The sequence below is a fragment of the Tripterygium wilfordii genome, chromosome 7, assembly GCF_013401445.1.
Source record: "Tripterygium wilfordii isolate XIE 37 chromosome 7, ASM1340144v1, whole genome shotgun sequence".
Taxonomy (NCBI): Eukaryota; Viridiplantae; Streptophyta; class Magnoliopsida; order Celastrales; family Celastraceae; genus Tripterygium; species Tripterygium wilfordii.
Genome location: NC_052238.1, coordinates 194524 through 220979, shown reverse-complemented (window position 1 = coordinate 220979; position 26456 = coordinate 194524). Strand labels below are relative to the sequence as shown.

General features: G+C 39.1%; 5 protein-coding genes across 10 annotated transcripts; 3 read left to right on the top strand and 2 right to left on the bottom strand.

Moving 5' to 3' along the window:
- Nucleotides 1–1248: 1248 nt before the first annotated feature.
- Nucleotides 1249–4319, top strand: LOC120001768 (cation/H(+) antiporter 24). Of its 2 annotated transcripts, XM_038850227.1 has the most exons (4): nucleotides 1249–1310; nucleotides 1347–1683; nucleotides 1889–2896; nucleotides 2983–4319. In XM_038850227.1, exons 2-4 carry the CDS (start codon nucleotides 1432–1434, stop codon nucleotides 4093–4095), a joined length of 2373 nt encoding a protein of 790 aa, XP_038706155.1. In that variant the 5' UTR covers nucleotides 1249–1310; nucleotides 1347–1431; the 3' UTR covers nucleotides 4096–4319. The 2 variants fall into 2 exon arrangements, with proteins under 2 accessions (XP_038706155.1, XP_038706156.1); XM_038850228.1 differs by lacking the exon at nucleotides 1249–1310 and having other exon boundaries at nucleotides 1544–1683; nucleotides 1956–2896.
- A 1836-nt stretch (nucleotides 4320–6155) lies between these two features.
- Nucleotides 6156–8756, top strand: LOC120003041 (SWR1 complex subunit 6). Of its 2 annotated transcripts, XR_005469234.1 has the most exons (6): nucleotides 6156–6429; nucleotides 6523–6625; nucleotides 7441–7547; nucleotides 7628–7834; nucleotides 8057–8258; nucleotides 8615–8756. XR_005469234.1 is itself a non-coding variant. In XM_038851938.1 (4 exons), exons 1-4 carry the CDS (start codon nucleotides 6328–6330, stop codon nucleotides 7829–7831), a joined length of 516 nt encoding a protein of 171 aa, XP_038707866.1. In that variant the 5' UTR covers nucleotides 6158–6327; the 3' UTR covers nucleotides 7832–7940. The 2 variants fall into 2 exon arrangements, 1 of the variants encoding a protein (XP_038707866.1); XM_038851938.1 differs by lacking the exons at nucleotides 8057–8258; nucleotides 8615–8756 and having other exon boundaries at nucleotides 6158–6429; nucleotides 7628–7940.
- LOC120003042 (laccase-3-like) lies at nucleotides 8610–11112 on the bottom strand. The gene is made up of 5 exons (XM_038851939.1): nucleotides 10850–11112; nucleotides 10604–10755; nucleotides 10123–10367; nucleotides 8837–10012; nucleotides 8610–8751 (listed from the first exon to the last, which is right to left on the bottom strand). Exons 1-5 carry the CDS (start codon nucleotides 10967–10969, stop codon nucleotides 8621–8623), a joined length of 1824 nt encoding a protein of 607 aa, XP_038707867.1. The 5' UTR covers nucleotides 10970–11112; the 3' UTR covers nucleotides 8610–8620.
- An 886-nt stretch (nucleotides 11113–11998) lies between these two features.
- Nucleotides 11999–21458, bottom strand: LOC120003039 (N-terminal acetyltransferase B complex auxiliary subunit NAA25-like). The gene is made up of 19 exons (XM_038851932.1): nucleotides 21312–21458; nucleotides 20369–20525; nucleotides 20152–20270; nucleotides 19946–20020; nucleotides 19505–19598; nucleotides 19304–19422; nucleotides 18796–18866; nucleotides 17657–17798; nucleotides 17387–17562; nucleotides 17006–17211; nucleotides 16699–16829; nucleotides 16184–16260; nucleotides 15617–15691; nucleotides 15310–15502; nucleotides 14731–14850; nucleotides 14506–14644; nucleotides 13946–13986; nucleotides 13545–13799; nucleotides 11999–12995 (listed from the first exon to the last, which is right to left on the bottom strand). Exons 1-19 carry the CDS (start codon nucleotides 21456–21458, stop codon nucleotides 12291–12293), a joined length of 3042 nt encoding a protein of 1013 aa, XP_038707860.1. The 3' UTR covers nucleotides 11999–12290.
- Nucleotides 21459–21892: 434 nt separating this feature from the next.
- LOC120003040 (sorting nexin 2A-like) lies at nucleotides 21893–25803 on the top strand. Of its 4 annotated transcripts, none has more exons than XM_038851934.1 (6): nucleotides 21893–23204; nucleotides 23337–23546; nucleotides 23691–23951; nucleotides 24294–24380; nucleotides 25032–25171; nucleotides 25354–25803. In XM_038851934.1, exons 1-6 carry the CDS (start codon nucleotides 22128–22130, stop codon nucleotides 25601–25603), a joined length of 2025 nt encoding a protein of 674 aa, XP_038707862.1. In that variant the 5' UTR covers nucleotides 21893–22127; the 3' UTR covers nucleotides 25604–25803. The 4 variants fall into 4 exon arrangements, with proteins under 4 accessions (XP_038707862.1, XP_038707861.1, XP_038707863.1 ...); XM_038851933.1 differs by having other exon boundaries at nucleotides 25005–25171; XM_038851935.1 differs by lacking the exons at nucleotides 25032–25171; nucleotides 25354–25803 and adding an exon at nucleotides 24719–24965.
- The last annotated feature ends 653 nt before the right edge of the window (nucleotides 25804–26456 follow it).

Genomic DNA, 26456 nt, shown 5'->3' with positions numbered 1-26456 from the left:
AAGATACTATTGGATAGAAAATAAGATATTCTGCCAAATATAGTGGAAATGGTGGACTACGTGCTTGAACAAGAAACCCCCCACGGCCCCACTCCCTACAGTTCCTATTAATTTAGAGCCTGTAATATAATATAACTAATTGTTAGCTTTTTTATTCTTGTAGTTAAATTATGTATATAATATGGAGGAGTACATACTTATAGATCTGAACCCAGTTGTCTCTTTCCATTAACATGGGCCAATTTAATAACTTGTAATGGAGTGCCTGCAGGATTTGCTCTCTATCAGGTCTCAGACAAATTTATAATCAGCGGCCTCTCACAAGGACCATAAGGACAGCTTGCTTGATTTCATTGGATGCAAGAAAACGACAGATTCATCATAAAAAAAACTACAAATTAATTATAATGTTTAGAACGTACGCGGGACTCTCGCTGCGATGTCAATCGTGATGGTGATTCAATCTGATTTAGCTTTAACTTTTTGTTTGTATCTTTGTTGTTTAATGATAAACTTTGAATAACACGTATTCTTGTGTATTGGTATTGGGGAGATTTTTGGATCTTATAACATTTTCATATTTTGCTGTTTTTTGTTTTTGTCTGTTAAATAATGATCATCTATCAGACATATAAGATTATTCTTTTGCTCTTTCATCTTTTAGACTGAAAATACGCTGGAAGTTGATCGAATTGTGTCGATAAAATGCTCAGTGTTGCTATCGTTCCAGCTTGTGGGCCTGTACGTATTATTAATCTCTGCACGAGAATTTTAGTTTTTCGGCCCAACCTTTATTTTGAAATGGACTTCCAAGACAAAGGCAGGGTGAGGGTCCGGCATGTTATAATGTTATATTTATGAAATTATTGAAGACGGTCAGTGGTCCAAGCCCGACCAACACAACCGTGTTTCACCGGCTTGGTAATGGGCCGGGCTCCACTTACTTGTCAGACCCATTGAATTTTTTCAATATTATACCCTGACAACTGACAAGTGGCAAGTGGCGTCTTCAATGCACAGCTGCAATGGGCCGGAGAAGTTGTTTATAGGCTATCAGAAATCCCAGGAAGAAGAATTAGCCTGTGAAAATTGAGCAGAGGAGAATTTAGTAAAAGATCTTGAGATGTAATGTGGAGACGTAATTGTCTAGAGGTGTAATGTCGGCCCATCCGGCCTACTTGGCACGGCCCACAGGTGGCCAAATAATAATATAATATTGCCAAAGAAAGAAAGAAGAACCCCAATTTACGCACGTCCACATCCCCTCCCTTGCGAGCTCCTCTCTCTCAGAGACGCACACACTCTCTCTCTAATGTTGCATGGTTAGGTTTATCCCAGCCAATCATTCTAATGTTGCATGGTTAGGTTTATCCCAGCCAATCATTCTCTTCCGACGTCGGGCAATTTGGCCAGTACGGCAATAACAAGAAGATGGTGGTGGAAGGGAAGGCGGCGACAGCTCATCGTATGTCGTATGGGTTTTCGGATCAATTACATTCACGGTTTCTAGTTATATGTCAAAAATCTAAGGGTGGTAATCCTCTCGGTATCTTCCAAGGTGATCCTTTGAACAACTCCTTCGGTCTCATCTTACTTGAGATTGCCATCGTTCTCGTGGCTTCTCGCACTGTTCGTTTTCTTCTGAAACCTCTCAAGCAGCCAAGAGTCATCTCCGATCTGATTGTAAGTCTACATTGATTCCGTTAACAACATTTTATTCATTTTTAGGGGAATTAAGGAAAATATGCAACCAGATCGCAATTAAATTTAAGAAGCAGACCATGTTTATGCAATCATGCCAAATTTAATTAGCACTGTAGCATATATATATACATATATCTCTTCTGCAATTGATGATTGATAGATCTGAATGTTATGATTTTCCAAGGGTGGTATATTTGTTGGACCGTCTCTGCTAGGCCATAACAAGACGTTCTCGACTCATTTGTTCCCAGAGAATACGAAATTCGTGGTGAGGAACATGGGGCTCATGGGTTTCATGTATTTTCTTTTCATCTCCGGTGTGAAAATGGATCTCACGTTGGTTAAAAAATCAGGAAGAAAGCATGTGGTCATAGCCTTTCTTGGAGTGCTTGCTCCTATATTGGCAGTGATAGGTTTGTCTTGTATTATTAGACCACTTATGGACAAAGAACTCGCTAAGGATTCTTCAATTGGAGCAGTTGCTGCATCTGTGGCCATCCCTGCTTTTCCAGTACTCTTCCCAATCCTCAAAGAGCTTAATTTACTCAGCTCCGAAGTGGGCCGGATGGCACTGTCAACTGCCATAATAAGCGATGCAATCGGTCTCAACGCAATTGCTGGGTTTGAAGCAATAAAACAGGGTGAAGCAAAGAGTACATACACAATATGGTATGTGATTTCAACAATTGTTTTAGCACTATTCATGGTCACTGTTGTTCGGAAATTTATGATCTGGATCATTGAGAGGACTCCGGAAGGAAAACCTGTTGATCAGAGCTATGTGACTATCATTTTATTGGGTGTTCTTGTGATTGGGTTTCTCACAGACATGTTTGGCATTGCAATCGGAAACGGGCCTCTCTGGCTGGGGCTGGTGATTCCTGACGGTCCTCCGCTCGGATCCACTCTTGTGGATAAGAGTGAGACGTTTATAATGGAAATATTGATGCCATTTTCTTTTACCTATATTGGGCTATACACGGATGTGTACTCCATGGCCTCGATTGGATGGTCTGGTGTTGCACCTTTGTTTTATATGGTGTTGATTGGGTATGCATTCAAGTTTATTGCGACTCTGTTACCTTCTCTGTTCTATAATATACCAGTAAGAGACAGTCTCACTCTTAGTCTCATAATGAGCTTAAGAGGCCAAGTGGAGATTTTGCTCTTCCTTCACTGGATGGACAAGAAGGTATATATCTCTGTTCTTAGTAATTACATTCAAAGCAGCTGTCCTCTTTATTTAAATGTTCCTTTTGATTTTACATGTCAAAACAGATAATAGGGATACCACGCTTCAGTTTGATGATTTTGTTAACAATGGCAGTGACTGCCGTAGCTACACCTCTAATTGCATTCTTTTACGACCCGACAAGGCCTTATATGGTCAACAAGAGAAGAACCATTCAACACACTCCTCCAAACACAGATATTGGAATAATCCTCTGCATTCATGACCAAGAAAGTGTGAATGGACTAATCAACCTTCTTGAAATCTCCTACCCTACCACAACAAGCAGATTCAGTGTATATGCGATCCATCTTGTCGAGCTTCTTGGCCGTGCTGCTCCGGTCTTTGTTGACCATGACAAGGAGGAGGAAGATGACAGATACTGTAATGCTCACACTGCAGACGACACCATTTACAGTGCCTTAAAGCTTTACCAAGAAGTGAGAGCGGAGTTTGTGAACATACACGCGTTCACAGTCCAAGCGCCAAACCGAACTATGTACCAGAATATCTGTGAAATGGCTTTACTTAACAAAGCCACCATTATTATCGTACCCTACCATAAAGAGCACTTGGATGGTGTTACTGGGATTGTTCGAAGGGGGATTCAATCGGTCAATTCAAGTGTTTTAGTTCATGCACCGTGCTCGGTTGGGGTTCTTGTGGATAAGGGTGAACTCCGGCAACCCATTGTTGGATTGAGAGTGAGAAAGGTGGAATTGAACTTTGTTGTGCTTTTCTTAGGGGGAGCAGATTCACGTGAAGCGCTTGCTTATGCAGACAGGATGGTAATGAACCCTGATGTGACATTGACAGTGATAAGGTTTCTTTCGCATAACAATGAAGGAGATAATGAGATGGAGAAGAAGCTCGACGATGGGATTGTGACTTCGTTTTGGGTGAAGAACGAAGCAAACGATAGAGTGCTTTATAGAGAAGTTGTGGTGAAGAATGGTGAAGAAACAGTTGCTGCCATACAAGCGTTGAATGATGGACTTTATGATTTGTGGATTGTGGGGAGGCAACAGGGGATTAATCCAGTCCTTTTGGAGGGACTATCGAATTGGAGTGAGAATATTCAAGAACTAGGTGTGATTGGAGATATTGTTGCGATGGCTGATTTTGCAAGTAATGGATCTGTTTTGGTGATTCAACAGTAGATATTGAGAGGCCAAGGGACTACAGAAAATCTCCATGCAATTTACTTTCACGTTTTGTATAGTTTTTTTTTTCCCCTTCATTCTCTCTCTTTAATTTGTCTGTTTCATGTATAGATTCATCAATTATAATTTATCAGTGATTAAGGATTCAATTCATTTACTTTGGTTCTTAGATAGAAAGGGTTTATAAGGGAACTAGTAAGGTGTATAAATTTTTTGTTATATGCTCCCAGAATCAATTGCAAACTTGTGTAGTTAGTATTTTAAATCTGTAATAACAGTTTCTTACTAGTGCATTTTAATCACCATATCAAAAATTTCACTCAATAGACCGAAGACGCTCGAGAAGTTCATCTTTAATAACAGCTATATATATATATAGCTTTTATTGGTAAGGCAGAAATTTTATTGTTAAAAATAAAATTACATTATAGAACCACTAAAATAGAAATTCTCGAACAGAAATCAGAATTTTAAATCTAATTCAAACCAAAAAAATTAAATTAGGAATGCATCTCACTCCCATTTACCCCCTTAAGAGGTCATTTTTTTTCGAGCTTTAAGATGCTAGTTGGATAAATTGGTAATGAGTGCCACTCCTGGCATACTGTTCTAACTTGTAAGATGCTAGTTGGATAAAATCGGTAATGAATGCCACTCCTGGCATACTGTTATAATTTGCTGGTAATCAATGGAATCAAATTTGGAAGATGGATATTCATGCTAGGCTTCAGCTGTTTTTGTGGAAGGTTGCTTGGAATATTTTACCTACAAGGGATAGGCTATCTAGTGTTTTGCATATGCCTGAGAATCAACAGAGTTGTCCAATTTGCAATGGGGGAAGTGAAAGCATAATTCATTTGATGATTGGTCGTTTGGTTTCATTCCTGGTTTGGAGTATCTCTCGCTGGCGTTTGAACTCTCTTAATTTTGTTAGCCGAGGAGTTGTTGGTTGGGTCAAGATTATTCTCAATCCGCAGTTGATTGCCATTTCTAAGGAGGACTGTCATGAATTTCGTCTTTTGGCAATGGTGTTGTTGGATGGTATTTGGAGATATAGAAATGGTGTTTTTCATGGCATGCTGGTGAGGCTAGTGTATGACTTAGTTCGTGAGATTCATCAATCTCATGAACTGTATTGTAGGGCATGGAGATTGCCCAGGTTTGAGGTCAGCTTGTCTTTGGTGCATTGGGTTCCTCCTCGTCCTATTTCAATGAAGGTAAATTTTGATACAGCTATGGGCATGGAGTCACTAGTGCTGCTGCAATAGCTCGCTCTTCTTCCTGGGAAATAGTGTTTGCTTCGGTTTGTAGCAGCGCTAGAGTGGATGCGGTGGGTGAGGCGACAACGTTACGGCTAGGAGTCAAATATGCTTGGAACTTCATGTGCATGATGTATAGTTTGAGGGATATGATTTGATCGTTGTTAATGCAGTTGCTCGACCTGAGTTGCTTTCCAATTGGGCTATTGAGAACTTGATTGAGGACATGCGTATTAAATTGAATGGGAATCCAGAACTGGAGTATTGTGAATATTAGCAGGCAACAAAATGTCTGGGCGGATGCTTTTGCCAAATGAGCTGCTGCTTTGAAGCTTTTGGGCAGCATTCCCATGCATTTTCTTTCTGATTTCCAATGCTGGTTGCATAGTGGTCATGATACACCAAATTATTTTTTTGGTATGTTATGGTGTGGTGTGTAATATGTGTTGGTGTGTATGATAAAACCAAGAAAAAGAAATTAAAGTATATTTACTTGAATCTTTTTGGCAATTAAGTTACAACTGGCCAGGCCCAAAAAACACATATGGCGGATCATGGCGACTACATGGATGTAGCTTCTATTTATAAATAATGCAACTAAAGTAAAAGGAAGGAACGCAATCAGACAAAGGCTTGGACTATGAATGATGAGCCTACGAAACATTAATTGAATGGGCCTAATTGCTGTCAAGGTTCATTCACTTCATTGAATTAATGATTTATGGGCTCGAATTCGCGGTCCAAGCCCAATTTGCTTAGGTCTGGAACGACTTCGTTTTACTGGCTTCCTCTTCCTCAACAGGTTTCCGCTAAGCGCTAGTTGCATTGGGCGGCAGAACAGGAAACCTAACAAGGGATCGTCCAGCTCCAGCTCTTATTCAGTGCTTTGGAATTTTTTTTTTTGAAATATTAGACGTTGATTGCAAGATTTGATATTTATTCTTAGTTCAAATTTCCTTAGTTTGCAACTATGGAGGAGGAGTCAAATTCATCGCGGCGAATGTCCACCCGAACACGTAAGGTTGCTTCAAAAATGGCTGCAGCGCTCGGGAGCAGCGACAATCGAACACAGGTCTTCGTTGCATTCTCTTAAGTGGTGGAGTTTTCTGATTTTAATCGAGACTAACTGATTTGAAATTTTTTGATGCTATGTGTTTATCTTTAGGCGGCAATTGCTCGCCTTGAAGCCTTGGAGAATGACAACGCGGTGATGGAGGCAGTAGATGTCAATGATGATGACGAGGCATCACTAGACGAGGATGATCAAGGTCTAAATCCTTTAGTACCCTCCTTTTCTTTTCCCACACACGTTTGTACTATGTTTATCTATATGTATGTGATTGGGGCTGGCAAAGTTGTAACCTAGGCATAAAGGTTCAAACTGCAATGCTCACATTACATCTGCTCAACCCATCACCACTTATACGTATACATATATATTATGACTGAGCTTCAAGAAGATGCCAATTACTGGGTGCAAGATTCTGTAATCCTTTGACTGCTACTTGAGGTGGGGTTATCTGTAGCCAACTGTTTGTGTTTGAGGAATTCTGAACATTCTCGAACAGACGTAATTTTGACAGTGCAATATGTCTCATTTCACAATTTTTTTTTCTTTTTTAGTAATTCGGTTTTGATGGGTGAGCTCGGAGGGTTAATTATAGTATATATCTGCGTCAGACCCATCATCTAATGATGAAGTTGAGATTAATTTCACGTTATTTAGTGAATTTAGGTTAGAATCTCGGAGATGCGTTTTTTTAAAACTATAATTTGTGCTATTGTTGCAGAGATTTTGTTGGTTTAGTCATAAGTTTTTGATGGAGAAAGCGATTTTGTCTATATCCATCTATTCTATTCAGGACCTGAATATCTCTCTAAAGTATCTTGATAAACTAGATAAAGTTTCTGAATCTGGGTTTTGGAACTTGGAATGTCATCATCTGCGTTTGCCAATCACACTAGATGTGGATTAAATGGCATATTTGGTTATAAACTCTTGAAAGTATATTTTCCTTGAAAGGCTAGAAGCAGAAAGACTGTTCTGTTCATATTAATTTTTTATGGTGTTCCTCTCTTGCAGGATATTTGCAAAAGAGGCACGCCAAGGGCACAATGCGTAAAACCAGGCAGGCGAAAGCACTCGAGGCTAGGAAGGCCCCGAGATCTTTTCTTGAGCTTTTGCATGAGGTAATTGGGGTTGTGCTAATCATAATATCGTTTATGTTAGATCCCTTTGATATTCTAAGTCGTTCTTTGTATGAAAACAGGCTAACCTGGAGTCTCTACCCCCACATGTTCCATCTTATATAAGGGCAGCTGTGGGACCTCCAAGTTCTACCTCCCGCCGCTATTTCTGCACCGTTTGTGGATATGCCGCAAGCTATACTTGTGTGACATGTGGGATGCGCTTCTGTTGTATCCGTTGCCAGATTGTACATAATGACACTCGTTGTCTGAAATTTGTTGCCTAATTGGTGAGACTTGAGCAAGCATTTAGAACAACATGAAGTAACTGTAGCACAATGGGTTTACAATTTAAATATAAGTTAATGTGGTTGTCAATTTATGGTTCTTTTGATCCGTCGCTTCCCTGATTGTTTTGTCCTCATGTTGCATCTGCTGCCAGAGTATGCCAGTGTCTTTATTTTGCATATTCCAGGTTTTTGGCTTGTGTGACTTGTGCAGTTGTTCTGTAGATGCTTAGACATTCAGAAGAAAAAATGAGTAGTACAGGGGGACTGTTTCGTGCAAAAGAAAACAAAGTTATAAAACCAGCGTCCAAGCTTCCAGACTAGCTGCATTAATATAAGAGGGATTACAATTTTATCCTGTCCTGCAGAAGTTGAAGATCAACTAATTTCGGCTCTCCAGTCGCTTGGCTTGTGAGCCACGTCATTGGTAGGCTATATTGAACTTTTCTAATGTTTTGTTGGTATGCATGATCAAGTTATCAACGGAAGGATGAATTAGAAAGAATGAAAACTAGACAATGGTTAACTTTCTTTGTTTGGTTTTTGAAAAAATACACTCGATCAATAAAAAGCTGAATCAGCTACTTGGCCAAACATTATTCTTTTTTTTTTTGACAAGCAACATTAAATCATTTGAAGACTTAATTTAGGGAAGGAGAAACTGAAATTGAATGATCCACACCACCAGATTCACGCAAACCTATATTGGTATATCTAATGTCTAAATGTGACCACATTCTTGTAACAGCATGCATGGATTGAACTACTATTAATGCTTTGCAGATGATCTTAACAGCGAGGCAGATTGAGTGGTGGAGGCTGCACGGTCTGCAGTTTCCCAACTCCATTCTCAACTAGAAAAGCCATAGCCAAACCCCAGCCAAGATGGGCATCTATATGACAGTGCATTAGCCACACACCTGTTTCAGAAAAGGGAATGGACGGTGTTAAGTTACTCAAATCAATGGAGAATTGCAGATTATTTACATTTGACCGCTATGTTACCTGGATTATCAGCTACGAATCTGATGGCTACCCATCCACCAGGAGGTGTTCCAATGGTATTCCTCTGCGGTGGATCTATGAGGTTGAAGTTTGCAGTATCCCTTGCTGGATTGAAGTTACCAAAGCCTGAACCAACTACATAGAATTGGTACCCATGTAAATGCATTGGGTGGTCCTCAACCGAGACGATACTTGTATCCTGCATCACAATCTGTACCTTGGAACCAAACTTCAATTTGTAGAGCTTTGTTCCTTTAACTGGTTGCCATAGCCCCCGACTTACGTTGCCTGTATAATCAAATTGCACGGGTGGAACAGATGGAAAATCTGTGGTGAAGACACCAGGTTGACCTTGGTAATAGGCCTGCATTAAGGAGTTTCTTCGTGGGAGTACAAAGGAGACATTGTTCATACTGGCAGCAAAACGGGTGCCATTTGGGCCTTGACACCTGGGGCTATTAGGATTTGTGCAGTTGATGAGTCCTAATCCGACTGTGAAAAAAAGGTTCTCATCAATCCTAGTTGGGACATTGACTCTGGAAGGACTCTTTATCTTGGCAGTGAATGCAGTGGCAGTGGATGTGTCATTGAAGCCTGGTAACTTAGGAAAAATTGGGGCTGCAGATTTCCCTTTCTTTGCACAGCAGGGAGCAGACTTGTATGCAAGGATCGCAGTGGTGGTTGTATTGTCAAATGGTGCATTTGCAGTGTTATAGGCGTGTGCTGCCATGTAGTAGCGAGCAGGCGGCTGATCAGCAGTGAGGAGGACATTGGTTGTCTGACCAGGAGCTATCATGATGACATTAGTAGTGAAGCGCTTGGTGTAGGAAGCATCAACTCCAACTACGGTGAGCTTGTGGTTGGCCACCGCAAAGAAGAGTTCTTGATTCATTGCAGAGTTGATTATTCTTAGGAGAATTGTTTCACCGGAATCCACTGGGAATATTACAGTTTCTGCATTTAAATTCAAACAAGTATCTGGTGTTATGTATGCTAGTATTTGATAAAACTCATACCATGCCCTGGAATGATTGCACAATTGCACACCTTTCTTGGAGCATCTGTAAAGGTCGCCAGGTTGACCATTAATGGTGTATGCGTCCGAGATATTTGGTGGTGCTCCCGTGAAGGTTGCCAGCTTCAGGACGTCCATGGGGTTTCTGTCCCACCATTCACCTGTTTAGAGTTGTTATTATTGTCATTGTAGCTCTATATCATCATTTCTTGATACAAAAAACTTTTGGAGGATTGGAACAGTCAACAGTGTAACGAAGTAGATCAGTTACCAAGAAGAATGGGAATTTCTCTCTTGGGTGTTGGGAATGGATATGGAGAACCCAATTTAGGGTAGATGATTAGAGCCCCATATACAGTAGCTCTAAGCCACCTGCTGTGAGCATGCCACCACAATGTCCCCTCTTGGTTTTGGATAGTAAACTGGTATGTGTAGCTCATTCCTGGTTGAATTGGACACTGGGTCACATACTCGGGACCATCTGCCCATGGATTCCGCAGCTGTCGTACTCCATGCCTTCTCAATCAAACACAAGAACAGACATCAGGAGGGTAAGTAGCCGTGAATTTTTCACTTTTGTGTGTGTAATGTGAACTGTTTGGGTTATGCTCAGTTTCATCGATTCTCTATATGCTTGTTCGAGTATGCACATCTTTTGAAAATTTATGTTCTTTATCCTGCATTGTGGAGGGGCTGCGTGATTTTGATTCATGTACTTAATGTTGGAAAAGACATGGTGGTTAGAGTATTACCAGTGGAGGGTGACATTGTAGCTAGCTCTGTTTATAGCCTTGATTATGAGTGTGTCACCATCTCGGACTTGCAATGTTGGTCCAGGAAATTGCCCGTTAACTGTGACGGTGCTATGGGTTCTGCACAGCCTCTTTACTGGCACTGCTTCAATCTGTGTCATTCAATATCAAACAAAAATCATTACGGAATATAATTCTACTGGATATAAGTATTTAAGAGTTAATGCTGAGGATAAAGATACATACAACAAATTCATGATAATGAATCTCTGCATTTGTGAATGAAACTAGGAATGTAAAGATTAAGAAGATGCCAAAGAAAAGGCAAGGGCATATTGACTTAGTAGTAGGGTTGTGAGGCTCCATTTCTCTCTCAATCTTTACTTGAGAGTGAAGTTTGAGGAACTGATAAACTGACCATAGGAGCTAGGTCAGCTATTTATAGAGTTGGGAAAAGGGAGGACTTGAGGTTTTTTGCTCTTTGTTGACGTTGTTGTTGCTATTATTATTATTATTATTTTATGTTTTGTACAGATGATGTCTTGGAAAATTAGGTTGTGAGTCAATAGGCTCACACTTACAAGTTGGGACAAACTTGGTCTAACCACAAAGAGGATTGGTTCACCAACTTGCCCCACCCGTATTTGCTTCTTCTGATTCTGATTCTGATTCTGATTCTGATTATGCTGTGGAGGAGGTTTGAACCCTTTACCCTTCCTTCATCCTTGTTACTGTTGATTGAATTGAATAGAATAAACTGTATTACCAACATCTATAGGCAATATGAACAGTAATTGGTCTATTTTCTGTCCAATATTTTGTTATTTTCAGTTTCGTTATTTGGAAAAAAAAAAGGTACATCCAAATCACCAGATTGATAACAACCTGATTTGTTATAAATAAATAAATAAAAGAGGATAAAAGTACAAATTTTGTTTAGTGGTTTAATAACTACTAACGGTTTCAATAAAAGAAAATAAACTTTGTAATAGGCTAATAAGTAAGTTCATTCAACAAAACCAGTTTTTCTCTTGTAGTATTAGGTTTATATATTGAAATGAAGCAGCTTTGGCAGGTCATGAGTTTCACTAACTCATTAGGCAGCCAGCCAACTACTTTGGATCACATTCATCTAATCTAATTATAAACTAAACTTTAAATGAATAAAAATAACATCTGCAGCAACAATGAAAACTGTTTCCTTAAATATACCGTCCGTACGCTTCTGTCGGGACAGTTAGCAGTGTCGTGCAAAATTGCTTGCACGGGGGCTACAATCTTGTGAGTCCTAAAAATAAGTAGATATAAAGTTTTTAATCGTCTTTTTTAGTTTTGCTCTTTTTGTCGCTTTCCCTCATAAATCATATATAATTATATCATTAATTATACGAGTAATTAGTAACAGAAAAAAACAGTAAGCATTATTAATGTACAATACTCATTACAACTCAACAATGGAATAAATCCTACATTGCTAAAAAATAACACTTAATACAGATAGCCACAAAAAGATGAACCAAAAACAACTTACTTTTCTCAAGTGTACAAGTACGTACCGGGAAATTTTACAGGAGAAATTTTCAAATGCCGCAAGAAAAGCAGGAAGCTCACATTTCGCATTAACAAAGGCATCAATTGTGCCAAACAAATGAAAACCTCAGAGGCATCAAGCAACACAGATCTTACATCAGAGTTGAGCTATCTGATGTTTCAACACCCACAACGACTTTATCCTTCTCTCACAAATATGGAGAAACTCAGATAGCACTGAACTCCGTCCGGTAGCTATCTTCCTTGCAACATCAACAGGATTCCAGGACTTCAGTGCTTCAGAGATACTAACACCAAGTTCTGTCTCACTTATCGATGAAATCAAAGCTCCCAAATCCTGAAATACCTGGCCAGGCCCTTCACTCTGCCTTCCTTGCCTAACAGAGGAGAGTATTGTTTCCAGATTTTCATCCTCTGGCCTGTTTATCTCTTCTCCTAACCATCTCGAAACCTCTTCTAGAATTCCACACAAAATTTGAATTGTTTCCTGGGTTGCAATTGCGAGTGGAGATAAGGAATTATCAGTTGATCCACCTTTCTTCTTCTTCTTGCCAGACGGAAGAAATGAGCGAACACAGGATTGAATAACAAGAATGTGCCAAGCCAAAGGTTCTGAAACCACTTGCACTAGAAAAGAAAGATCCCTATTTGATGGGTGAATAAGAGGCTCCATGGATTTGACCACCTCTGAAATATATTTCTCCAACAAAGAATTCACAGTGTGCCAAATACCAGGTGCACATCCATCTCTATCTAGTTGCTTCCGTTCATTGGAGCACAACTTCCATGCATTCAAAAACACAGCAAAGTTCATCCAATCAACCATATCTGAATGAAATACCTGCATCAAGTGAGAAAAATTATATTTTGCAGGCAAGCCATCAATACTCCGTGTTACTTACCACCTAAGTATACAAGGGGACTACTAATTAGCTCACATAATATTTAAATAATCAACCATTGGGTAATACTTTTATGGTTATTCATTTGCAAACCATTAGAAAATGTACAGACAAATCTTTGTCCATGCAACCCCTGAGCGTAAAATTCAGGCAGATAATAGTACAAAAGGTTAAGTTGCCAGAAAGCCTGAAACATGCAACACATAAACAAGAAAATACTGATGCTTCAAACTTCTCAAGTTTCATATTCCAAACTTTATGGAAGATAATATTCTTCCAAAGGTGCATCCGTCCCAATACCACAAAATTACAGTTCATGGGGAAAAGTGTGCGCATGACCACCTATCTAATGACTTCGCACACCACAAACAAGCTACAATAAACAGTAAGTACCATGTAATGCATTATGTAGCAGGAACTTTACAGAAATAAAGCATACGTTTGGTGATGCAAAGAACAAAAGAATGCTAATGGAATCATTATCCTACCTCAGAAGATTTTTGGATGCTAAAACTCCCCATAACCACTTCTATTGCATCACTCAGAGAAAATCCCAACAACTTTGCATACTGTTCAAGCAAAAATTTCAGCTCTGAGTAGATTTTTGGCTCAGATACAGAACCATTAACTTCCATATCATCCTTGAGCGGTGCCGAAGCACTTTGGATGGACAGATAAACCATCCGAGGAAGAAACGATCTCCTCTCAATAGCTCTTCGTACTTTTGCTTCCCTTTCTTTTGTCTAAGTCGTGCTCAAAGCAAACAAAACACAAAAATTAAGGCAGTTGCAAGAAGATAAAAAATAAATCCAATGCTATGTTGCAAAAGTGCCACATATACTAAACAGAAGAAAACTCAAAATAGAATAATAGATGGAATTTTTCATACCAAATTTTCTTTGGGACAATAGGAGATTCCTTCAAAAGGACCTGGAAGAATGGATACTTTCATTATAATTCAAAAAGATATTAGCGAAGAAATGAGAAGTGAAAGATCACCAAATCATCACCACAAAGACTCTGAAACCGCTACATAAACATGGTCAAGTTTTTTTAAGTTACTAGAACAGCATTACATCTGTGACACGTAATATACAGGGAAAAATGTCCCACTAGTCACTGCTAGACCTGATCATGGCCATACAAAAGCTGCATCATACTCAAGTTGCACCTGACGAATAAAGGAAGAAATACAGCTGCTAGATAATTGCAAAGGCAATAATAATGTGGGTTCATGACATGCCTAGTCTATTTCCACAAACTGGGGGGTCCATCCACAATATTTTGGGGCTTCATGATGGACCTATGAGTTCCCCCAAACCCACAAAAAATTCAGATCCTTATGTACTGCATTGCCCAAAATGTTTGCTCATTTGCTGTTCACCACACAGATTACAAAAGATAAGAAATTGAACGTACAAGTGAACAAGAGATGCGTGTAATACCAACCTAAAAGATAATTTTTCCCAGATGTCGGGGTCCACCATGGTCGCGATTGCAAATCTTCATTGAAGGTCAAAGATTTGGTTCCAATATCATTAGACAGCTCAGCAAAGTGAATCCCACAATTCAAGCTTTCAAGGACACGCTAAAAGATGTGGAAATATATTATCAATCATCAAGAACATTGAAGGATTATAGTTATGTAATTCTGAAAGGGCAGAGAACAAAAACCTCTTCTTCTTCCAAGTTATCTGCATTTTGCTTTAGCAGTAGAATGGATGCTTCAACCTTTGCCACTAAATACTGATTAGAACGTTGTAAGTGCTCTTTAAACTGAACAAATTCAATCACCTGAAACATAAGACGATACAGATGTCTTGGTTTTCAGCGTCAAAATCACTCAACTCCTCTATGCAGAAATACTGGGGAAAAAAAAAAGAAGCCTGGGAAGCTGAAGCAAAGAATACTAACATTCCATTAAATTTTGCAGCACAGCATATAGAATCACAGATACTGATAGGAATAACAAAGTCTTTTGAAAAATGTCTGTGTACACCAGTTTAACAAATGTAGGGAAATTGCAGAAGAGTATCTATATGCTGGGAAAATCCACAAAACATTTAAGACAAAATAAGAGAGCAACGGCAAAGAAATAGCAGTCATAAAATGGTCAAAATATAGAGATGATCAAAAACTATGTAGAATTAATAGCCACAGAAGTAATCAAACAGGCAAGAAAATGAGAAATCATAATCGAAGTTCAAATGATGAAATAAAAATCAGGCAAGCGGACTGATACAAATCACATACTTTAGAGTAATTTCTGTGTCGATATGCTAGGAATGTAAGATCTGCAGATTCTCTGAAATAATCATCCATAAATCTGAGATAATCTTTAAGCAGATTATTTAGTTCAACCCAAAGTGGGGATTCCAGCAGCTGGGGTACCATATGATGTGATACAGTTTCCATCAAGATATTCTTAACATCCAGCAATTTATACCTAAACAAAACAGTAAAAGTAGTCATTAGTCATTACCTTTAAGCAAAAACTAGGGTAGTAGGAACAGGTATTGATCAAATACAAGGTATAATCACAAGGGATTAGCTGCTATACCATTCATATGCTAATGAAAGGGCACCCAAAAATGAATACAAGTGCACCAATAAAATCTTGTATTGCCACACATATCTGCCAAATATAATCAAAATCCGACAAAGTCAACTGAGAGAACAAATATTGAAGAAAATTGTTTGAACAGAAAGGAAAAAATATGTGATCCAAGCTCACTGCTAAGACAGACAAACTAATCCAGCGTAAAAGTGGGCTAAAATATCCTCAAACATAACTAAACAGACCTCATACTCCCTGCTAAAATTAAAGAAGCCCTTCATCTCCAGACTTCAATATAGGCCAAAGATAAAAGGCCGTCTTTGAAGTTTTCATCCATAATTAAATTAAAACATCATAAATATTAATCAACAAGAAATAGAAGAAACGAAATAGTTTCTGGAGACTACTTATACATTGTTTCTTCAGTACAAATATATAGTTACAGTGCAAAAATATATATCTTATATAAGTCTTTGACAACCTTACAAACAACGCTTGACATCAAAAATTTACAACAACATTTCACCAAATAATGACAAGGGAAATAAAGAAGCAAAGACGACTTCTGACCTCCGAATGCTCAAGCCAAACTCCAATACCATAATTGCCTCTACCAAGTAGCCAAGATGCCTCGTACGCCAGAATAACTAAAGCCCAGAACAATTCTTACTTATGAATAATAACCTCAGAAAGAAAAATCACTGGAACAATAAATAACTTAATGAAACTTATCTAGTAGATTCAAGGAACAAAATCTATGCAGAGATTAGAAGCTATGACTGTTTTCTTAGGAACAAAATCATCTGCAATAATAGTGTTTCCAAGAATTTGATGATCCAGCATTAAGTCGAATATTTCTACCTAGAAATCAACGTATTATCATAGTTAATAAGCTGCCTAAGTTAATTACCAATGTGGGAGACCTAAAATCCTTGTATCAACATACAAAGGTATTCTTTGGCACACATGATCCTCAAAGAGACTGCACCAAGTTTCAACCTTCAGCATTTATCAAACTGCAAGGGCATTATGCCCAAAGAAGTAAAAGATTTGACAGAAAAATTTATTTGTATAGATCAAGATACCTGAACTAACACATTACATGCCAAAGACAGCAGCTCTTCACCCTGCATACTTTCTTGTGGATCTAAATCCTTAGCAAGTGGAAGGCTTTCAAAAAACAACTTCACCATCTGTACAGCAGTCCCTTCAAGTTCTGGAGAAGACGGCAAAAGTTAACTTATACAAGTTAAAAATGATTTAATAATAAAACCAAATATTCAAAGCATGTAACAAATGACACCTATGCATTTAGAAAACCAAAAATATTGGGTAGGGAGGAATTTGCAGATGTTCCTACATTCAATGTTTCTGGCAAAGAGAAATACGCACCACTCACAGGGAGCCTTGTATATATATTACCCATCACATCTTGAACTTTAAATAGCGTTATCGACTGCCCAAGCATTTTTGTGAGATCGACTGGAAGGGAACTATTGTCTTTCACCAACTGTTCATTGAATTCCATCCTTTTGTTTGGAACTAAGACTTGAAGTAACGCCTCAACATCAGAAGTGAAGCAGGCCAAGTGACCAAATCTGTGTTCCAAAAAGATAAGAGCTTTGAATAACATAGGATGTAGGATCTGTTTAGAACAAAACAAGAAAGGATGGGAAGTATAGGGTAATTGACAGCTCCAAAGCAATAGATGGTCAGCATATTAACTTAAATACCGAAGCAGAGACTTAAGGAGAAAGAATGGCCTCGACATACATGGAAAAGTACTGCATAAGGGCCTCAATAATCTCATTATCATTTGCCTTTCCATACAAGTGCTTCCTCCTCTTGATTTCAAGACCTGCCAAGTACGGGCCCCTAATAAAACTATCACGGGTGTCTTCTTGTAACTTTTGTACAAAAGCAGATGCATCTGATGTTCGACAATCAAACTGCAGATCGAATCTACAAAAATCACTTTCTGAGCTGCATTAAAATATACATAGATGATGACCTTGTAATAAAAATTCAATTGTAGATATGCACCACTTCATCCGCCAAATGAGAGAGACTGCAGTCCAAAACTTTTGAGCGCGGGATAGGATTATCGTCAGCTACAATGCGCCAGTTGCTATCGTCCTCCCACACACAGCCTAAATAATGTAGGAAACCCTCCCAATCATCAGGGCTGCCAGATGACACAGACGACGTCAAAATTATGGGCCTTTTGTTTCAGAGTTAAGTGTGTATGAGCAACTGCAAACAAGCATAAACATGGGCAACGTCTACTGACTTAAAATTTGACCCAGAGTTGCGTATGCAAACAGATAAACACTATGTCACAATTTAGGATGAAGCGCTAGGCTTGTAATTGCAACCAAAATGTCGACCTGATTGGTGCATCCTAATGTTAGGCTGGCCAGAATTGCAGCCCACATTTTTTAACCAGTCTCAAAGTATTAAAAATATGTAAGGAGACACACTATAAGTATTGGAATCATCTTCCAAATAACTAACACAAAGCATAAAAGGCATGTATAATACACTAGACGGAAATTTCAGAATGCATCTGCAATAGCTCTCAGAACGTAATTACATGTTTCCGCAAAATACGATTTCTAAACATTGTTTCACATATTATTCTATCAATTGAAGAAAACATATATATCCCATTTGAGGGATTTCCACAAAGGGGGCAAGCATCTTAAGAAATCGGATAGGAAGAATCAGATGTACAGAGAAGTTACAAAATTTTGAAAGAAAAGGTACTCTATCAAATCATTCGAAGAGCCCAAGTGCATCCAAAAGCCACGGAAAAAAGAAAGAAATTGTGTAAAAGACCAGCCAAAAACAAAGAACAGGATACAAAGAGAATTAGAACAGATATAAGAAAGAAATGCAGAAAGACTTCACACCACAGCCAAGTGCCAAAAGACTCCCCCCATGATAATATGTCCCACAAAAATGTCAAAAAATTATCTTGGAGACATTCAAAGCTAGAGGAGATTAAAAGCACCACCTTACTCTACTTCTCATATCATGCTTTTAGTACAACTGATCCTGTTCGGTCCAACATTCTTACTATGCAAGTCTAACTGGTCAAATCTTGGAGTCAAAGAAAAGGAAAGGGGAAAGAGAGAAGGAAAAAAAAAAAAAAAAGGGATTGCAAACGTTGACCACCGTACCATAGTTTTAGGATTTTCTGGTATACAACAGCTGCAGCAGAATAGTCACCTGCCCGAGCAAGAAGCCTCCCCTGTCAACTTAAAGTCAAATAGCACAGGCTAATAAGAAAAAAAAGGAATGCAGAAAAAGGAATGCAGAAAAAGAGAAGAAAAATTCACAGGTTTAATGCAAAAAGTTCTGTCATAGAGTTCGGTTTCAAGTCGTAAAGAATTTTAACTACTATTTCAACCCCATAAGTTAACTTGCTAGGCGAGGACAATTCTTTTCATTTAAAGTATGTTTCCAACACTAATCTACTCCTACATTTCCCTACACCTATCTAAATATAACTTTATTTGGGGATCTCATCTATTCTCCTGCTACCACTCACACCAAAAAGTGCAAAAAAGTAAAGTAACCAAATAGAGAGCAAACAGAATCAACATTTTGAACAAAAACGCCTACAGATCTTTACTGTCATCAAAATTTCCTTCCGAATAGAGCAACAGAAGAATCGATAGAAAGTACCTCTATGCGTAACCGATCAACTTCCATCATTAAAAGTGAACCTAATTTCCCAGCGAGAATTTCTAAAGCATCCGCATACTTGGCCTGCTGCTCCAATATGGAAATGTAGACAATGAGAGCTGCAACAAGGTGCAAGCAATTAGAATATTCTCAGGGAAGGTTAAAACATGGCATCTAAATCTGGGCACATAAGAAAGGCACCTTCAGGCTCATGCAAGCTATGGGAGGCAACATGCTTCTTAAGTAAGCCTTCAGCTAAAAGTAACAGCTTGTCTTCCCCATTGGCACAAAGAACCTGTCATTGAAATCAGCAGGACAATAAAACAATCCAGTAAAATGTAAGATTAGCATTAACCTAAGCATTCAAGCACTTTGAGCTCTAGCACATGATATTGAAATATCCTGTGTTGTCCTCATGCAAGACCCATTAAAAGAATTGTTTTTTTTAGCCCTGTATCAATTCACACCATTCCAAGAGAAAAGGAAGACGAATCAGTTTACGAAAATATTGTTAGAGGAAGCAACTTCATCCTGTTAAACGCCCTTACTGGGATTCACCAACTTTTTGCAATAAGTACTGACAAAGCATGATGGCATACTTAATGCAAGAAGAGAAGGAAGAAAAGGAAATGCTAACAGAACCTGCAATTGGATGCTACACACTGCCCAGAGCAGGAACCTTTCTTCACCAACAAGCTTGTACATTCTGATAGCTGTCTGGCAAAAAAATAAACTGGGATTAGAAAAATACTAGCCTACTTGTTCCACTACACAAACAGATGATTATTACAACGATATACAAATTATTTTAACAAAAACATTGCACGTCTTAGAAAAAGACAACAAACCTGTTGCTGCTTCACAAACGAATACTCGCGAACGTAACAGTTGAAAAGCCCCATCATTAGCTCCAAATTGTTTGGATGTTTTCCGCAAGCATGCTCGTAGCAGCTTGTAGCCAATTCCACTTATTGCATTAGGAAAACCAAACAAAAAGAACAAATAAGTTCCTGGGAACAGTGTACACATAAACAGTTTAGTTCTAGCAAGATAATGTATACTAACAGTGATCAAGTCGCTGGAAAACTATCTGCAGCGTGCTCAGAGTAAGATCATCCATGAGCAAGGAGTCATTCTTATAAAGAACTTCCTTTGCATTTATGCAAATAGATAATGCTTCATTGGATTTACCCATCCTTTCCAAGATAAGAGCTTTTAGTGCCTGCAGACATTGAAGAAAAGTGCATAAAATTATGACTTCTCAAACCCCACAAAAGTTAATGTAAAATATAACGGTTACAAACATACATTTGCAAATAAAAGTGAATTGGTTCACCAATTGGTGATTATTTGAGGTTTTTTGCATCCAATGTATAATCTTCTGACACAAAGGGTTTACAATTTATAACCTTCAAGAACATCAAATACTCAAGACAATTGTTAGGCAGGCTCAAAGAAATAGAAGATAAATGATGAGATTCAACTTTCAAGAGAGAACAATCATGATACGTATTATGGAAGACAGTCCATAACTACAATGGTCATTATGCATAAATAGTTAAATAGGTAATATGTATACATGTAAGACCAAAGCAGCCATCCCACGGCTGAATTCCTTCTTGGAAAGCAAATTAACACCGAGAATCCAATCCAGAGAATGAAGAATACCCAATATGCACATAAAATTAGACTCTCACTTGAAATCAGCCATTAATTATAGTGTCTATGGCCCTAAAAGGGAAATTTCCAACAACTACAATAGACTGATTCTAAAGTAATTATTAAAGAACGATCAGAAATAAATTAGAAACCCAGCAGCTAAAAGTTCCCACTGGATTCTTTAATAGCAATCTAAACAGTGAAGGATAGGAATAGAGTTTCTAGTACTCAAATGTAATCAACTCAAACATCGTCAAATCTACAAAAACAAATAAATTATATTCAAGCATGCAGCAAGACCGAACATATATTTAAACGAAGACAAACAAAAACATAGTAACGATCTTACAAGAGCGTACGGTGAATTGGGGTGTTTAGCGAGTAATGTAGCAGAATGCTTGAGAGCATTCTTGAACTGTCGAGAATCAATGGCGTCCCAAATCGGTCGGACCCGCCGCTCCGGTATCCCACCCGCCAACCCGAACTTCGATGCCATATTGCGGGAGTATTAAGTGTATAGCTCTCTCCTCTCTTTCTTTATTTCTTTCTTCTCTTGCCAGTGCGAGGACTTGCAAGTCTGAGAGATGGAGTTAACACGGGGGGAATTGAACTGAAAGTGTAAAACCTAATACGAGTGTTTGGATGCAGGTTTAAGGATATACTACTATACGCCGTCACTTTATTTTTATCACTTTATTGGGGTTAATATTTTTTGGGTTCCAATCACAACCCCATTTTTTCTTAAAAGGCTGGGCTCAAGTCGTTTGAATATAAAGATATCCTCAAATTGAGCTTTGATAAAATAACTTGAACTTCAATCTTGATTGGGTCAAACTCAAATTTCACATGGGAATAGGCCCAGGCCCAGGACCGGACCCTGGCCCTGGCCCTGGCCCTGGTTGAGGTAGCCATAACAGTTCTACCAGACCAGACCACCACGGAACCCCGAAAGTTTACTCCCATCATCTAAATTCTTCGTAGCCACGTGCACCTCATGCGCCATCTTCTTCTACCACCTAGTACCGGCGTAATACGCACCATGGTGCACGTTAGCCTGACCGCCACACTCTGATCAAAAATCCTAGTTCTGTGGCTCAAACTCTGAAATTTGATGTTTCCGAGATCGTCATAGCTTCGACGAGTTTTATTCTCTTTTGGTGATAAGATGATGGGTTCAGAGAACAATCAGGGTTTCGAGGAGGCACACCTATATGCGTCGCGGGAAGAAATGGAGAATCTGGTACTCGAAGAGGCGTTGAACAACGGGACAAGTAGCAAAGCGTACTCCAATCATTGGAGTGAGAGGTCAGCGCTGGCCGAGACACACCACCCGCTGTCGACGCCGAACGTCACTGCTCCGGCAGACTCCGATCCACTGCTGTGGTCCCCACCTTATCGCGATCTCCAGAACCCCAACGTTCCCGAGAACTCCTCGTACATCGAGCCTCCTGCTTATGCCGACGTCATTTTCAGTTCATTTGACGAGAAGTCCGCCAGTGAAATCAATGGGGTCGATAGCCCATCTCAGAGTTCTGACAGTGCCCTCTCCTTTTCCAGATCCCCGTCCTCCTGTTCCGACTACATAAAAATCACAGTATCAAATCCGCAGAAAGAGCAAGAGACCACGAATTCGCTCGTGCCAGGAGGTAATACTTACGTGACGTATCTGATTACTACCAGGACGAACATTCCGGAGTTCGGCGGATCTGAATTTAGTGTGAGGAGGAGGTTCAGAGACGTCGTCACATTATCCGATCGGCTAGCGGAGGCATATCGCGGTTTTTTCATTCCACCAAGGCCGGACAAGAATGTGGTGGAGAGCCAAGTTATGCAGAAGCAGGAGTTCGTGGAGCAGAGGAGGGTGGCATTGGAGAAGTACCTGAGGAGGCTGGCGGCTCATCCAGTGATAAGGAAGAGCGACGAGCTAAAGGTATTTTTGCAGGTCCAGGGAAAGCTGCCTCTGCCAACTACCACTGATGTTGCTTCGAGGATGCTCGATGGTGCTGTAAAGCTGCCTAAGCAGTTGTTCGGGGAGAGCTCTGCAGTTGTAGCAACCCACGAGGTGGTTCAGCCCGCAATTGGAGGGAGAGACCTGTTGAGGCTTTTTAAGGAGTTGAAGCAGTCGGTTTCCAACGATTGGGGTGGTTCGAAGCCATCTGTCGTGGAGGAAGATAAGGAGTTTATGGAGAAGAAAGAGAAAATGCAAGCTCTGGAGCAACAGCTCAGCAATGCTTCACAGCAGGCAATTCATCTAATTGTACTTAACTAGTTATTGTTTCCTTTTACTTATCAATGCATATATATGTAAATGATTTGGGTTAATCATGATGTCGCATTTTCTTTCGTTTTTGCCTTTTTGCTGTGCATTGTTCAGGCTGAATTGCTAGTGAAAGCGCAGCAAGATTTGGGGGAAACAATGGGAGAATTAGGGCTAGCTTTTATTAAACTTACTAAATTTGAGAATGAAGAAGCGGTATTCAACTCTCAAAGAGTACGGGCTGCGGATATGAAGAATATAGCAACTGCTGCAGTCAAAGCTAGCAGATTCTATCGGGAACTAAATGCACAAACTGTCAAGCATTTGGTAAATTTCAAAAATCTTTACAGGGATTGCCTTTTCAGTTGTTGAACAAAGATATTCATCAACTGCCTTTTTTCTGGTTTAAGGTCCTTATTTGAAATGGTAATTGCTGCTTAAATTGCTCTTTATTTTATGTGGTTTTTGCAGGATACACTCCATGAGTATCTTGGACTGATGTTATCTGTCCATAGTGCATTCTCAGAGCGCTCAAATGCCTTATTGACAGTACAGACTCTTATCTCAGAATTGTCTTCATTGCGGTCAAGGGCTGAGAAACTTGAAGCTGCATCATCAAAGATATTTGGTGGTGACAAGTCAAGGATTCGAAAGATGGACGAGTTGAAAGAAACTTTAAGAGTCACCGAGGATGCTAAAATTGTGGCTATCAGAGAATACGAGCGGATCAAGGTATCAGAGAGTTATCCCAAAATAAGGCTTTTAGTTGTCGACCTTGTGATCTATGATAAGTTAGGCATTGCTCGTTAGAACAAAGAGGTTTACTTGTGTCATTTTTTTATTTATGATCGTGTGAAATGTGACTATAGATGAAGCTATATAGATTAAAATTTTGCTTCATTTAGCTAAAACGTTTATGGAGTTGAGGGGGTCTAATCATGATCATCAGCAAGGCTTTTGTTTCAAACAATTTGGGTGAATAAATAGTTTTTGTTGTTGCTCTCTCGTGTGATTTAGTTATACCTTATAATGGCTAAAGCCTCTAAAGATGGCTTGATGCGGCTATATTTGCAGGAAAATAATAGGAGTGAACTGGAAAGGCTCGACTCAGAGAGGCGCGAGGATTTCTCTAACATGTTGAGAGGCTTTGTGCTTAATCAGGTATTGTTCTCTTCCTGTTCATAGAGAATAACCCTAGTTGTCTGGCAGCATGACTTCCTTTGTAACCAGGATATAGGCTTCCTCCTTTATTATAGGTTCTCTGCGTTTGCACTTCTGGTATTGTACAAGTTCATAATTGGTGAAATATGCAACACCTGTATATTAGGGTCATTTCAACTGTTACTGGCAGATTTCTTTTTTTAAAAAAAAAAAGAAGAAAGAAAATCTATGTGAGTGCAGTGTCTCCTATGCACTAGTCTTATTTCTCGTTATCAAATTGCAATTGTTTGTCGGCTGGCGAGGAAGCTATCCATATCTTATGCATCGGTTTTTGGCAGTTCATGGGTAATCTTGGGGATTTAAAACAAAGAAACTTTGTACGAAGAGCTGCTTCTAGCTGTTTAGGTTGTGATTTTCACCTCTACCCGAAGTTAAAGGCCTAGGAATTTTGTTGGAATTGAACAAGAGTCAACAGTCCTGGTTAAGTGTCTCTGTGCACTCCAGATTATTGTAAATGTATACTTCAAAAATCTTCCATTACTCTTTTATGTTTCGCAATTCAATAGGAAACGAGATATTTGTTGCTTTTTGTATGAGATTGTTTTTTCTTGGGGATGCTTTCAGAATTCATATAGACTTTTAGATGAACAGACTGTAGCTGATGGAATCAAAGGATCTGAAAGAAGTGTAACTTGCTACATTTTTGTGACCAATCCAATTATTATATGCCTGTTCTCGAGGGCTTTGATGGTTATTTGGTTGCAATTGCAACTTCTTTTGAGCAGCAGTGGGTAAGTACTTACTGCAACCAAAGCAACTACAATTATGGAGGCCATCTCTGTAGCCTCATTGTAACTCCTCGTGTACCTTCTTGGTGCTTAGTGAAGTTACTAATTTCCATTCAAAAACCACTATACTCAGATAACTAACATATCTGTTCCTCCCTCCTTTTGCGGGGTGAATATAAAAGCAGGTGGGATATGCGGAGAAAATTGCAAATGTGTGGGCAAAAGTTGCAGAGGAGACTAGTGGGTACTCAAAAGAGAGCATTTGATTGTATCGCTGTAAATTCTAATAATCTGTCTCGAATTTTCTCACGTCTCATTGCCCTAGGGAATTTCATTACATTGATAGCAAATAAGAAGAAAAGGCAGCACGTGGCAGTCCTTATGTTTCACTTGGAAGGAGTATTTTATCTGTTAGAATTTGATGTTGTAAATTGACTTCTTTCTTTGCGTGTTTTGACATCTAGATGTATTAAAATCGCTAGTGTACTGATCTTGAGATGGCGAAGGGACATGGTAAAAAATCCCAATCCAACTGTTTGACATTCTAACTTTAGTTGTCTCCTGGTCTGGTCTTATACTACTTACTGACTATTTATCATTCATGGATAAACTCATTTACAAAGTCATTACCTGTATAGTGATCAAATGTGGGTTGTTATGTTATATATGAAAGAAAGCTTATGAGAATGATCCTGGTCTTCCAAAATTTATGGGTTTGTGAGGCCTATTTTACAGCTATGAATATGCTTGCATGGTCATGAGTTTAAGAACACCCAATACTCTGCATCTCATTTGAGCCATTTTAGGTACAACCTTGAACTTGAAGGATGGATTAAAATTTAGCACATCCAGGACCTTTTTCTTTTTTTTTGTTGGGTCAGAAGTACATTGGGGAAGCGATCTCTAAATCCAAATTTAGCAAATGGCGAGTTCAGTTAGTCTCAATAGTCGATGGAAAACTCTAGTACAACATAGATCATGTTTTCATGGCGGACAGAGCGAAGGGATGAGACTGCGGTTTGTTGGGAAGGGGTTGGGGGTTTGAGACTGTCTACGAGGGTAACTTGGGGAAGTGGTTATTGGTTTTTGGATGATGGTTGAACTTGATACGATGTTTGACCAACGAGTCTCAAATGGGTCGCATTAAAAGCTGGGCTTTTTTTTTATTTATTTTTTATTTTTTGAATGTTGATTTGGTAAGTTTTGTTTAGGGCTGGGACACTGCCGTCACTGCGCATGCAGTCAACGTAGTCTTGTTTCGGTGCCCCTGTTTCAGTGGTTGGACAAA

What these genes read in the sequence shown, in the direction of transcription:
- LOC120003041 (XM_038851938.1), top strand. Translation starts at nt 6,328, where the DNA reads ATGGAGGAGGAGTCAAATTCATCGCGGCGAATGTCCACCCGAACACGT. An exon ending in ACTAGACGAGGATGATCAAG is followed by an intron (nt 6,626 to 7,440) that starts GTCTAAATCCTT and finishes CCTCTCTTGCAG; the next exon opens with GATATTTGCAAAAGAGGCAC. An exon ending in TTCTTGAGCTTTTGCATGAG is followed by an intron (nt 7,548 to 7,627) that starts GTAATTGGGGTT and finishes GTATGAAAACAG; the next exon opens with GCTAACCTGGAGTCTCTACC.
- LOC120003040 (XM_038851933.1), top strand. Translation starts at nt 22,128, where the DNA reads ATGATGGGTTCAGAGAACAATCAGGGTTTCGAGGAGGCACACCTATAT. An exon ending in TCAGCAATGCTTCACAGCAG is followed by an intron (nt 23,205 to 23,336) that starts GCAATTCATCTA and finishes TGCATTGTTCAG; the next exon opens with GCTGAATTGCTAGTGAAAGC. An exon ending in GAGGCTTTGTGCTTAATCAG is followed by an intron (nt 24,381 to 25,004) that starts GTATTGTTCTCT and finishes GGATGCTTTCAG; the next exon opens with AATTCATATAGACTTTTAGA.
- LOC120003042 (XM_038851939.1), bottom strand. Translation starts at nt 10,969, where the DNA reads ATGGAGCCTCACAACCCTACTACTAAGTCAATATGCCCTTGCCTTTTC. An exon ending in TACAATGTCACCCTCCACTG is followed by an intron (nt 10,368 to 10,603) that starts GTAATACTCTAA and finishes TTGATTGAGAAG; the next exon opens with GCATGGAGTACGACAGCTGC. An exon ending in AGAAATTCCCATTCTTCTTG is followed by an intron (nt 10,013 to 10,122) that starts GTAACTGATCTA and finishes AACTCTAAACAG; the next exon opens with GTGAATGGTGGGACAGAAAC.
- LOC120003039 (XM_038851932.1), bottom strand. Translation starts at nt 21,458, where the DNA reads ATGGCATCGAAGTTCGGGTTGGCGGGTGGGATACCGGAGCGGCGGGTC. An exon ending in TTTGGCTTGAGCATTCGGAG is followed by an intron (nt 15,692 to 16,183) that starts GTCAGAAGTCGT and finishes TATATTTGGCAG; the next exon opens with ATATGTGTGGCAATACAAGA. An exon ending in CTTTCATTAGCATATGAATG is followed by an intron (nt 15,503 to 15,616) that starts GTATAGCAGCTA and finishes TGTTTTGTTTAG; the next exon opens with GTATAAATTGCTGGATGTTA.
- LOC120001768 (XM_038850227.1), top strand. Translation starts at nt 1,432, where the DNA reads ATGGTGGTGGAAGGGAAGGCGGCGACAGCTCATCGTATGTCGTATGGG. An exon ending in GAGTCATCTCCGATCTGATT is followed by an intron (nt 1,684 to 1,888) that starts GTAAGTCTACAT and finishes TGATTTTCCAAG; the next exon opens with GGTGGTATATTTGTTGGACC. An exon ending in TTCACTGGATGGACAAGAAG is followed by an intron (nt 2,897 to 2,982) that starts GTATATATCTCT and finishes ATGTCAAAACAG; the next exon opens with ATAATAGGGATACCACGCTT.